The sequence below is a fragment of the Lissotriton vulgaris genome, chromosome 11, assembly GCF_964263255.1.
Source record: "Lissotriton vulgaris chromosome 11, aLisVul1.2, whole genome shotgun sequence".
NCBI lineage: Eukaryota > Metazoa > Chordata > Amphibia > Caudata > Salamandridae > Lissotriton > Lissotriton vulgaris.
Window position 1 is genome coordinate 1,063,763,916 of NC_141699.1, and position 13,881 is coordinate 1,063,777,796.

Consider the following 13,881-nt stretch of genomic DNA (forward strand, 5'->3'; position numbering starts at 1 on the left):
GAATGCTGAAGGGGAGAGAAGAACACTTTAAGGAATATCTTTAGCATTCCTATCTACAGTAATGAGAGCTACTAGGCAAAACTCTAAGTCAAGACTGCAAGCTGCTCATGCAGCATCTACCAGAAACCCTAAAAGTGGCTCTAAGCTTCCTCTGCAGATGGGAATATTTGCGGGAGATGACTTGATCCAAGTCTGCAACCATAAGCCAGAACTAAGGCAGAAGCGGACATGAATGATTATGCAAGCACCTCCCTAACACTGTGAAAGTAGGTAAAAAGGAAAAGGTTGAAAGACCTGTTGTAAAGAAAAAGGCAAAAAAAGGATTGTCTAATTCTCTAAAATCTACACCTACCTATACCTAACCCTCTTCAGGCCCACCAAGTTGTCCCATAAAATATGGAAAAGGAAAAATAAAAGAATTCTATTTTCTGAAAGCCAGATGCTCCTGAACATGAGCTGACTCACCGCTGACCGAAACTAGTGGCCTGATTACGAGTTTGGTGGTCTTACTGCCATACCGCCGTGGCAGTTGTCTTCCTCCCGCCGTATTACGATGTCACCCCTGGCTTGCGGCAGTGTTTCAGATGCAGGGTAATATTTTTTCGCATATGTCGGTGCAGGTGTGTATATTTTGACTACACACGTGCTAAATGTGTACATATGCTTGACATATGTAAAAAAATACCTACTACCAGTACTTTGCCATTGCTGGATGCTGGAACATATGTGACCACTCCAGTCAATGGGTAAACAGTACAAAACGGAGTAACCGGGATTTGGCGCCAACAGGGATGTTTTCTTTGGGGTCAAGATGCTACTGTGAAGGGGGCACTTGAAGAAGGGATCAACGTGAAATACTGAAGGGGAGAAAAGGAAATGGGAGAGTTTGAACACAAGTTCCTTTGATTCCGCCGACTCAAACTTTTAATTCCTACGGCAGTGAACTTGTCTGCACCATCCTCTTACAGCTGCTGCCCCCCATCGCCACTGCGGCTGTCTGTGAATGGCTGGCAGCATCAGCGGTACTCTGGCAATCTTCCCTTCAACAGACTACCAACATCGGAATTCGGCAAGTGGACCACCAACTGTGCGGCGGGGAATCCGATGCCACTTCAACGGCTGTTCCCTTACAGCTGAACTCATGATCAGGGTCCTAGGTCAGTTGTATCCCCAATGTCATCAAATATAATTGCTGACTGCTAACGTTTGACATTAGAATGTCTGGTTGCAGCAGCTCCATTCTCTATCTCCACCTGTAGCTTTAACTGGAAGAGAATAATTTATTAAGCCGGCAAGAGGAAATTGTGAATATATTGGGAATATCATATTATATATCGCAGGCTCCAATCTGGGACTCTCTGGGTACCCCTGAATGCCTCCAGGAATTGTCACACCATTTAGGTTCTGAGTGTAGGGAGATCTCCAGGAGGACCCACAGCTTATTAGTTGGGAGAAAATGTACAGAATAACCAGTGGGACACTGACAAGATTTAAGTTCTATCAATTGTTTGCATGGTGGTCATCACAGTCATGGAGCAATGAAGTTTCAAGGACAGCTGTGGGAAAAGTGCATACAATTAGTGGAGGGGGTGATTTGCTATTCGAAACCCAGTACTAGTAACATTCAGGAAAGCATATGTATTTGGTTGGCAGATTCACTACTCTTACTCCAGTCCCACACGTAGTGGGAAAAAGAGCTAATAACTGGGAAGGCTTTCAGGTAGATAAAATATTTTTTTTTCTCCAAAATTTGTTTATTCAGATTTTCAACAATTGAAATATTACAGTGTGTACATACAGTTCACTTGGGGGGGGGGGGGGGGGGGTTCATGTGTTATTCCCAGACTGGGGGTCTCAGTGTAAACACTCTGTCCACAGGAACAGTAAGAAAGAACAAAAAAACCCTCCCTCCACACATGTACCTGTCCTCACCATGTAGGGCACATAAGTGTGATTAGTAGCAGGGCGAGAGAAGGGAGACACTCTCACAACCAGAGATCCAAGGATGCAACCACGCAGAGGCACCTCCGTCAAATCCAGTGCGATCCACCAAATGGTCACTGTTGTGTGACACCTGCTAGTCCGGTGTCTCCCTCTATTTCATGCTCTGCGTTCATATCAGTAGCTCCCACCTCGTCACCCCCTTCCTGGTCCTCCCTTCCGCTGCATTCCCCACTCCCTTCTCCAAGTGCATCTAACATACTCAACCACATCTCAATATCCCTTTCCGCATGCTCGTCCGTGCGCACTCTCCTAAGCCTACACTCCTCTATCATCTCAGCCGCATTAGCCCCAGAAAGCAATGCCTAATCCTGTTTTCCACATCTACCTCAGTCACTCCATGCAATGTCCTGCGCACATCCCTCCACTATGAGGTGAGTTGTGCGCAATTCCAGTCTACATGACAGAAGTCGGCAAGCATAGTCCTACATCTAATGGAACCTGATGCCCTTGCTGGGTACGCCCTGTGTAGTCAGGTTGGGACCAGGTAGGCATGATAGAGAAAATAAAAATGTACCAATTTGAAGTGGGCATTACTGGCCACCTCCCGCACCTCTGCTCTCAGCCTGTGCCATTTATTGTCAGTCAGTGGCGTTACCTATTCTCTATCCCATGCCTCCCTACGCACTGTAATCTTCGTCATCCTTTCAGCCTTAAAGGATGCGGTCAGTCATGAAATAATACCTTTAAAGCAGCCTGGATCCAGAATTACCCCGAGTACACAAGACTGTTTTGGTTCCTTTGGAAAGGTGGGACATATCCCTCGGTCAGTACGTGAAATACGTGCGTATTGCAAAAACTGTCAGTCATCCACTGCGTAGTGTATCCCCATGTCCACCAAAGTCAAAAAAGTACAGTGCAAGCAGAGGTCTCCCTACCTCAGACAATCCCCGGTTATCCAACCCTCAACATTCATGAATTAGCGAATATGAAGAAAAGGGCGCGATCACCAAAGCAGGAGAAGTGGTGCGTACGGAGCTCTTAATGACTTTTCTGACTGTCAAGTGCCAAGCTCTAGCCACTGTGTCCGGGACAATCCCCTACCACAAATCAGCAAATGGGGAAGCTGAGCAGTACCAACAGATCCCAACATCAAGCTCTTTTCCCAGTTGGATTCAACATTGTATCACATTGTTGCATACTGTAAGAGACCAGCCAGGTAATACGACTGCAGATCGGGGAGTCCCAGTCCACCCTCACCCAGGTCCAGTTTCGATATTTCAAGTTGTATCCTGCATCTCTTACCCACCCATCTCAAATCCACCAATAACTTATCTTTTTAGCAGAGTACAATAAGCATTCTGCATCGAGTAGAGGCAACGCGGCAACAGGACCATCTTACTCAAGGCCATTCTACCCATTCCCAACAGGGACAATGTGATCAAGAACCAAATTGAGTGCTCAAGCCCATCCGGTATTTTCCCCATGTTCAGCACATGTTGGAGGTGGCTATCATGCGTGATCTGGAGCCCAAGGTACCGGTATCTAAGCTTTTACTATGGCATTCCCACATCTGGAAGATCTGCCACCTCTTTACTCTATATGGCAGCCAGGGGGTACAGCACGGTTTTATGACAATTGATAAGTAGCCCTGACTCTATGTCAAAGTGTCCCAACAGCTGCATAAGGAGCAGGGCTGAACGTTTCAGGTCTTTCACATATACCAACATGTCATCTGCATATAGAGACACCACATGGCAATTGTCCCCGACCGGTATACTCCAAACCTGTGACTCGTCTCTGAGGTATATCGCAAGTGGCTCCATCACCAGGGTGAACAATAGCGGTGAAAGTGGGCAACCCTGCTATGTACCACTTCCTTTATCAAAAGCCTCAGACACCTCATTCCCCAAGTGCACCCACGCTGTGGGCAATTTAGAAAGCAGTCGGACCCACACCAGGAATCCGGGTCCAAAACCCATTTGAGTCAGGGCCTCCCACAAATACGGTTAAGACAGAGTGTTGAAGGTTTTCTCTATATCAAGTGATACCAAAGCAGCTCGGAATACCAACTCCTGCATCTCATGCATCATGTAAGACAGTCTCCTAAGGTTCCTGTGGAGGAGCAGTGTGGCAGCATGTGCCTAATAATACTCAACCGGTAGACCCTCGGGTCCAGGGCATTTCCCTCCAGCCATAGTTTGGAGCAACTCCTTCAGTTCCTCCAAAGTTATGACCTCACCCAATTTCTGCCTGTGCCAGCATCAATCGAGGAAGAGCCACTCATGCCAGGAAGTCTATATCTCCTGCATCTTCTACCAATGGCTGTGCAGAGTATATCCTGGCAAGGTGCATACACAATAGCAGCCTGACAGCCACCTGGCCCATGACCAGAGTACCATCGGGTGCACGGAGAGTGAAAACTGTGAGAGGAGGATATTCCTTCTTAAGCAACCATGCCAGCATATTTCCCGACCTATCACCCTCTCTGTGGAGACGTTGCTGATAATCCTTTCGGATATGGCAATTTAGCCTGTCCCAGACCATTGCCATTGCTCTATGTGCCATTGTCCACGCCATCTCATCTCCCAAGCGCCCCTGCTTCTGTCTCTGCAGCCCTGTGAGATGGGACTCTTTCTCACCCAGTTCCCTCTCCAGCTTTTCCTGATACCATATATTTTACCCAGGCTCGCCTCTCTGATGACCAGCTTCAATGTCCTCCATTCCACCCTGCACAAAACCGCTGTACCCCAATTGGAGTTAAAAAAATCCCTGAAGTGTATTCTGCATATCTATGGCATATTCACGTCCCCCAGAGATTCAGGTTGGAACCTCCATGAAGGAATTTCAGGATGACGTCCTCACACCCCATATTCCAAGAGTACCCAAAGATAGTGGGCCTGTAATTAAACACATCTAGAATCTCATATTGCCAGTGTGCATGTAACTGATAGGCATATCCAATCATTGCCATGTACAGTTACCCCCATGTGAGGCAGATTCATGTCTCTTACCAGCTGGTGTGGCCACGGCTCCCACCCACTTCCCCAGAAACCATTCCGTCACTCACTTCAAACCTCTGCAGTGTTCAATGGTGAGCCACCCATCTCCTCCTGCATCTCTTAGCAGGCACTGGAGGACGCAATTGATGAAACAGTATTGTCCAGCACTCTGGCCTCCGCCCTCTCCAACCGTTGAGACTCCAAGCAGATAGTGCCATCTGTCCAAACTATCACCCTTGCACCGGATTGTGTCCTCCTCCTGCGTCTGCTACATTTCCGCAGCTGCATTCCTTTTATTGCCTATTTCCTAGACGAAACACAGCTCTGCTCTGCAGACATAGCTTGCATTTGTGCTGAAGAAGGACCACCCATCAAGGATCACCTTCAACCTGGTGGGATAGAGCAACATATATTGCAAACCTTTGGCTGCCAGCTTCTGTTTTATACCACAGAACAATTGCCTCTGTAGCTGCACAGCCCTGGTGTATTCTGGGAAAAAACAGATGCTGATATTTCTACATTTTGGGTCCCGCCGTTTGCGGACCATCTTTAGAGGTTTGTCCCAGTCGCTGTAGTTAAAAATGTGCTCATTATTGTTCGAGGTGGAGCTCCAGGTGGCAGCGGTGGGGCCAAGGACCTAAATGTTATTTTGACTGTTAAAAAAGTTGGAAAGCCAGGTATTGGGGAGCGTTGATTTTATTGATTCTTCCAAAAATACTTTGGGTGGCCCTTTTTCTGCACCCTCCGGAACCCCACAAATCGGAGATTGCATCTATGCGTTCTCCCCTCTGCATCCTCAATCTTGGCCTCCAGCCTGATTGATAGGGCTTCAAGCGTATCCACTGTCTGCTTTAGCTGGGAGACTACTTCCCTGAGTTCGGCCACCTGTCCCTCCGTTTTCGTAGACCGCTCCGCCACTTTATGCAGGTCTTCTCTCAGTAAGTTCATGTTAACTGCTATTGCTTAAACTTTCACCTGAACTGCCAGGCTGGAAGCCTCAATGGCAGCCAATATCTGAGCTCCCGTTGGTTCTGGCTTAGTATCTGGGGTATCACCTCCTCCGCTGACTGTTGCTCACAGCCCATTTGAGGGCCAGTGTATTGATATATCTGCCTTTGCTGCATGGATCATGCTGCCTTATCTTTGCCTATGTTGTTATGCAACGCATTTATAGGCCTGTCTCACAAGGAGTACAACTATTGCCGATCTCAGTTCCTTGGCCATCCAAACGGTAGAGGTCCATGTGTCATAAGTGGTTGTAACTCGGGTCTCCAAATCTTTCAGTGGCAGGCTATGCCTGGGGGGTCTCCATCATGTCCGCTTTGGAATGGTGTAGGATCTATCCGCAAAAAGGCAATGCACCACTGCAGGCACTGCAATGGGGGAAAGCCTTAAACACACCAACTGGTGCTGTTTTCAAAACGACCCAGAACTGTACCTTAAAATTGTGCAGGCTTAGGATATTGGGTCCACTCGAACAGCAGCATCCACAGTGTTTCCTGTCTTGGCCAGGCCATCAAACCTCCAGGAGACACAGCTAGGCCACACACACTGCCACATAGACGATCCCGCGGGGGTGGACCATCCCCTTAACTCAAGTACAGTAGCAGCCTACACTTCGAGTCTCCTGGGGTCTCCTCTGAGGCAACTCAAGGCTCCACAGCCACTGCACACATACAGCACCCTGCCTTCTACAGGCCGGGGGGGTGGAGTCTGCAGCACCCCCAAACTGCAGACAGCACAAAGTTGTCCCAACTCAAAGCAGGGGGGGAACCAGAACCATGATGTCTCATTTCTCAGGGCAACGCAGTCCACGTGGGTCATTTACCCTGAGTGGGACAACACAGGTGCAACAATTTGTTTGGCGCCACACCAGATTCTCACCAACTGGTGGTAATTGAAGCCGACGGAGGTCCTATTGTCAGTAGGCCCTGCCAGCCATCAACTGCATACAAATGTAATTTAGTCAGGGCTGCAGCCAGGTCACTTCCATCACCATAGGAAAACACCAATGGCACGTCTCGCAGCCTGCAAGGCACTCTGTGCTTACTCCCCAGGGTGCTCATGCCCTGCATCGGTCTTCTGCCTCTGCGGCAGGGATTGCCCCCCTTCAGACTCCTCCCAGGTCAAAGGGAACACCTCGACTCTCTCTTTGGGCATCCAATCTCTCGCTCCATTTATTGCAGCTCCACTGCTGCAGCTCTTCAAATGGACTCCGATGTTGCCTTCCTGCAGGTGTCCCCACTCAAGTGCAGTGACCAAGGGGTATTCAAAGCAAGGGAGGGGTAGGATGCTGCAGGAGTTTATTTTGTGGGGCCCGAGCGAGCTCTCAGGGCTGCCGCTCGGCCATCTTGTTGACCATGCCCTGATAGAGTTACAATTTTTACTCAAGTCTTTTAATGTTGGGGAAAGGTCATACATTTGGCGGGGTGAGAATTACTGTTATAAATCCAGTACAACTAATAATGGGTAAAGACAAAACATTTGGGGTGGGGTGTATGTTTTATCATTCCATTTTTTAACTCCAGTCCTACTAACATTGAAGAAGGTGCATATATTATGTGGGGGGGGCGGATGTACTATTCTCACTCAAATACAACAAACACTGGGGGCTCTCCTATATAACTGGTAGGTGAAAAGTAACATTGTAACTTCATTGGCATTTTTTTAATGTTTGGAAATGTTTTTTTAAATATAAGGATAAAAAATAGGATTGAACAAAATAAATATAGCAAACATCTATTACAATATATAAAAAATCCAATGAAACAACAAAAGTCTTTCTGATTTCAAGGAGGGAAAAGGGGGAGGGCGGGCAGGGAGAAAATGACACTTATTGCAATAGAAGAAAACATGTCCTCATAGATAATACATTGATATAATTAGCTAAAAATTAGAAACAGCAGGGAGGTAACACATTCATTTAGGAAGAGGTGTAGCCCAGCGGCCATGGTGCCTGACTCCGGACTATGGGGTTCACAGTTCGATCCGCAGTGCCGGCGGCAGTTTAGCCGAGCACCATGTGACTCTGGGCAATAGCTTGCTTAATCTTCCGAAGGCCCCCCCTCGCCGAGACACCACTTCGGAGGTAGCTGTGCACTTTACAAATACTGGTATTTCATGTCAGACTCATTTCATTGTGCTTTGAAATTTTCAGACAAAGTACAGTTGGTAGGTGAAACATTATTGTTAGTATTATTGAAAAAGATGACAATGGTAAGCATGATAATTTAGTATTATGAGATGCAGAGCATTGAGAAAGGTAAATGGTATCTAATTTATGATGAGAGAAGTTGCATCCACCAAGCATTGTATGATAGGTTAGATTAACATTTCTATTTAAAAGAAATGTGTTGAAACGATAGTTCTAAACAAATATCAAGTAATTTACAGTTAGGGAAGGAGGGCTAAAACTCAGCAGTTAAAGTTCCTAAAAAGAGAGGGAAAATGTTAAAAGTATATGGTATATTAAATATTTTTTTCATTTGAGACCGAACTTTATGTTAAAATGAAAGGGTGTTAGGACATCTAAACAGAATATGCTGTTGAGAAACTAACAAGACCAGCATTGAGACGCCGTACAAGTAGCACATTTGAAACATAGGGCATCTTTATGATGCCGCGTGGTCAGACTGCAGACCACTATTGCGGTGGTCAAGAGACCACCCATTAGGCAGTCGGTGCTCTGACAGCAGCATTATGATGTGACCTCCATGACAGTGGCTGGAAACTGCTGCATAACACAATGGTTTGTGCTGCGGCCGTTGAAAAGAGCTGCAGCACAAGCCCCTGTGGTATGGAGTACCTCCGGTACCTCCGTGCACTGTGTGTTATATTCCATGTGTTGCATGGTACACTATGCATTGAGGTGTGTGGGAGCACCACATGTGCCCCAAGGAGCACTTCACTGTGGACCACGAGGAGAAAGAATCCTGTTGTGGGCCCCCAAAACCCGTTTTCGACAGCCTTATCATGGCAGTCTATCCAACATGCAAGGGCTTTTGGAAAGGGCTGTCGGTCAGTTGGACCATCACCTACAGCATATGGGTGGTGGTCCGACTGTCATCAAAATCAGTCCCATTGTGTGGGGGTAAAGTCAAGTCTTTGGTAAAGAAAAACCTGAGTCTGAGTAACACTAGCTGTTCTAGAGATTTTATAAATATGTGACCAAATTCGTTTTCAGAAGGAAATATTCCCGGTAAACCCAAGGTCTTTTTCCCAAAGGAGTTCAGGTTTGAACTTGGTTTGAGAAAAAGTTGAGGATGAAATAGTTTTCTAAATCACAGATGCATTAGGGGAAGCAGAGAGAAGTTTGGTAAGGTCATATGGAAAGTGTGGTGTCTTGTAAAGTAAAACAGAAAACCGCTTCCAAGACAGAATTAATAAGAAGCTACAAACTGGTATGGAAAGAAAGCGGGCACTGGAAAGTATGTTGATATTGGAAAAAGGATATAGGGGCATCCTTTTTTAATAATTGTGCAACCCTTGTCATACCTTAAGACCTCCAAGAATGCCACAAAATTGGTCTATTATTAATTTGAATAAATGTAATATGCCATATGGACTCATTGAAGAAAATAGAACGTGTTAACTTAACAGTAACTTTACCAATTAGGTTTTATGTTTAAAGAGTGGATATAATAATAGAGGTTTTAGAAGAAAAAGAGAGAACCTTTTTTGGAGTCAAGGGATGAAGGAGAGCTTTCTCCACATCAAACCATGAAGGAGAAAGGATGAGGTGAATTTAGAAATCCAAAAGGAGGCCTAACGTAGATGAAAAGCTTTATGGTAGCGATTAAAATTTGGGAAATTGAACCCTTCTTCAAGTTTTCATTTTTGAAATATTGAGAGAGACTCTTGCTTTCTTATCATGCCACAAGTATCAGAGGTAAAACACAATTTTCACGGAATCAAGATGGCCACACCAAGACAAAAATAAAGGATTCTAAGCAGAAGGTATCTTCTCAATTTTATTAACCAGAACTTTAAAGTTAATTGAAATGGACTTATGAATTGATTTTGTAAATCCCATACCAAGATATTTAATTTTAGAAAATGACTTCCACTGAAAACGATACTTGTAGGTGTATTTGTTGAGGGGAAGAATTGCAGTTTTATCTTTGTTGATTTTATAACCTGAAATGTCAGACAAGAGGGCTATTTCGTTAAGTAGTGCAGGTAAGGATGTTTCTGGGGAAGGAAGTAAGAGGAGAGGAGATCATAAGATGATAGATTTAAATGGTGATCGTCTTATCGACAAACAGATATGGATGAATTAAGGTGTATACAAGAAAGGAAAGGTTTGAGAGCACGGCTGAAAAATAAAGGGGAAAGAAGACGACCTTGTCAAACACCTCACTGTTGGAGAAAATATGAAGAAACTACACCATTAAGAAGGACAGATGTGCTTGGGGCTTGACACAGAAGAGGGATTAGAGCAATAATTCTAGGGCCAGAACTGATTGATCCTATCAAATGCTTTCTCTGCGTCTATTGTGATTGCATCAAGAGGGTTTTGAGGAGAGGAGATTTACTAAGTACATTAAGGAATAATCTAGTGCTAATCTACCTTTTATAAATCTGGATTACTCCTTTCCAATAAGATGCAGAAGAAAAGATAAATCGATTGCTAAGAGTTTAACAAAAATAATATTGAATACTACAATATCTAAATAAAAAACATATCATTGATAATGTTGTAAAAAAACTGTGTAGTGATCCGTCCCATTGAACTCTCAATATATCTGTATTCGACTTAACAAACAATGGAGCTTATGCCTACATCCAACAAATGCTAAGAATATGAAAGAGTTCACCATTTATACAATAAGACAACAGATAAGCACCAACAATGCATTCTTATTGTCATATATTTCAGATTTTACACTTGAATGTGAAGTCAATGTTCCTCTTGGTGAAGGAAGTCTATCCTCACATGCAGAAGCGTGGGTAAGTATCACTAAGCCTGAGAAATGATGGGGTGAATACATCTAGGAGTAAAAGTGCTGCTGGGGCCAAGAGTGAAAGTGGGAACTAATATCTTCAAAAATTATAGAGGGGCATATTAAAATGAACTGGGAGTACTAATGCTAGAGAGGCATATTAAAATGAACTGGGTGTGCTAATGCTAGAGAGGCATATTAAAATGAACTGTGAGTGTTATAGAGTTGGCATAGCTGGAAACGGACCTTTGGAGCTGGTGCCCTTAGGTGGTTGAGTGGAAATAAGGAGGATCAGGAAAGAGGGGAGTTAAAAGGAGGATGCAGAAGTATATGGTAAATGATCAGGAAAGAGATATGGGAAAGAGAAAGTGAGATGGAGAGTGAAAAATAATTGAGAGGAATTGAAATGTCAATGAGATGATGTGGAACAAATCAATATATGTGACGGAGAGATCAAGCATGGCATTGAGAGAGCAAAGCAATAAACAAAGAGAGAGGAAAAGAAATTCCAAAAAGGACTCAGTACATATTTACCAAATAAATATATAGACTATTCAAAGCACCTTTAGAGGTCAGTGTTAGTCATAAGGGCTACCCAAGAAACATTTTGATAAAGAGAAGGGAAATAAATGTTTCCTTTTAACTCAACAATTGAATGTCTATTTGTTTTGCCATCTCCTCACAAAGATCCTGTGTCCATTTCTCTTTCAGGGGTGGATCCATAGTCCTGACGTCATCCGTAGTTGGCTTTGCAAGTATTCCTGTAAGTAAAGTTTGTAAGTGTTACAATAGGGATGTTCAACTATTTCACCGTTTTTTCATTGATTTTCCTCGAACCGGACTACCTGACTTGAGGGTAAATCATGCACAACAGCACTTGTCTCTGCATCATCCTTTTGATCCCCAGTCTACCCATCTCCATACAATAACCATAATAAATATTGGAGTTTCAGTGCCATTGCATCATATTTCCTTGCTGAATATTGTCAAAAGCTATCTCCAAATAATGTAAAAGACAATGATAAGTTTGTTTACCTCCAAAGGGCAAGGAATCTAAAGCTCAGCCCCCTTGTACACTCAATTCACATAACACACTAAAGGTTGCCGACACACCTCTCTATCCAGAAAATGTATGCTAGAGGTACATGCCAGATGTTTAAAGATAAGAAAACCTTTCAAAATAGTTAATCCTGATTCCTCGACTGCCACTGCCACTTTTATCCTAAATGTTGGAATTCTCATATCATATAACATGCAATATACACTATGACACCGTCAGTCTACTTCCATTATTCCATTCACAAAATAATTGCAGTGGTTTATGATTTCCCTTGTAATTTCACATAAAACATAATTTTAACCATTGTCTTCCCACTTACACACACAAATATTTTATTTGCCACCCTTTCCATAAAAATGAGACCCATATCATGGGGCTGTTCTCCCATGCAAATATCGCAATATTAGCCCATATTCCCTAGCCTTTACATCATGAGCCTGCAAAGAGGCCCTCTACAGTGTCAGAGCCTAACCTTAAAGATAACACACAAAGATATCGTAAGAGCAACCATTCTGATGAGAATTACCAGGGCCAGTCATTGTTCTGACTTGCGTTGTAATGGCATGCGATGTAACAATGTGGTCGTTGTAAAGACTGCATTGTAATGGCATGCGTTGTCTCGCATGCGCAGTAATTGCTGTTTACCCAATGAACACAACTGAAGGCACAGTGCTTACAGTTGTCCAGTAAATCAACCAATTCTCCAAGAATGGAGTTTGGAGTCAGCGAGCTGTGTCTTTTAGACAAAGTGAATGCAGCCATCTCGGCTGAAAGATGCAAAATCATCATCTTGGGGATTGATCCCAAATTGTCAGAAATGCAGGGAAAAAGGTTGGTACCAAAAGCAGATGGCCATCCGTTCGAGCATCATTTTGTTAAAGACATTTCTGCTTATGCGCAAGCATTTACTTCATTGGAAAAGGCACGGCAGAACCTGAAAAACATTTTTCCCTCATGTTTTTCAAAGAGCCAGTTGAGGTAGATATTGCTCTTCCATCCTAGATCAGCAGAGATTATGATCCCCTTCATTTGATGCCCCAGGGCAGGTCATAATGCAGATTTTAGTGACAGGCCAGGGTATTCATGGTTCTTTCCTCTACCTGGAAGTCAATACAAGGGAAGGTTTCAATGGGCAGAGGAAGAGCTTGTGCCAATCCAGGTCTTATCATTTGAAATCTTCTTTCCACATGAAAGTTGGGCAGAAGTCTCCCTCTCATTTGCCACAATGGGAGGCTCATCACATCAGACCTATGCTTTCCACACACTATTCAAGGGTATAAATTAGAATTTTACTTTCTCTCAGTACAATTAAATCATCCCTGCCCCATGGTCTTAGTGTTCTGGAAAAAGATTTGCAAGTTGCATCAAAAGAGGCAATTCAAGAAATCTACTCCCAAAGGTTTCCAAAGCAATCTTTTCTTGATCAGAAAGGTGGATGAAGGCTATCTGTCAGCCATAAATGTAAAACATTTATACAAATTGGAGCTTTACTGGCATCTTAAAAAAAAGGGATACATTCTTTAGAGATTTTCTCCAAATAGGGGTCTGGATGGTGAAGATAGATCTAAAGGATGCTGATCCATCAATTCCAATTCATAAGTTATACACGTATTATCTTCAGTTTATGTGAACAATGAAGGACATTCCAGCTATAATCACTTCCTTTCAGTCTGTATCCAGCCCTTTGGTGTTTCACCAAGATCCTGAAACCAGTGGTTGAACTTTTGAGATTGAACTGGATGAGACTAATAATTTACCATAAAGACTCATTACCAATTCCAAAAGCCTTTTTTTCTCTTCAATTAAATGGAAATTCTCACTTCTCTAGAGCTAGGGCTTTGTGATAAATCAGAAGAAATCAATTTTGATTTCATCCCAAATGATTGAACTTCCTAGTTTGATTATAGACCCCAGGAAATCAGCCCTTTTGCCCACA

The 13,881-nt window shown here is 43.8% G+C and overlaps 1 protein-coding gene across 3 annotated transcripts in view; it reads left to right on the forward strand.

Annotated features, from left to right (window-relative positions):
* The window catches only part of LOC147684078 (dehydrogenase/reductase SDR family member 4-like), a 90,185-nt gene that overhangs the window by 49,113 nt on the left and 27,191 nt on the right, over positions 1-13,881 (forward strand). For all 3 annotated transcript variants that reach the window (XM_086944435.1, XM_086944433.1, XM_086944434.1), the window contains exons 5-6: positions 10,822-10,892; positions 11,597-11,648. In XM_086944435.1, the coding sequence (XP_086800561.1) occupies positions 10,822-10,892; positions 11,597-11,648 (123 nt within the window). The remainder of the gene's footprint in view (positions 1-10,821; positions 10,893-11,596; positions 11,649-13,881) is intronic.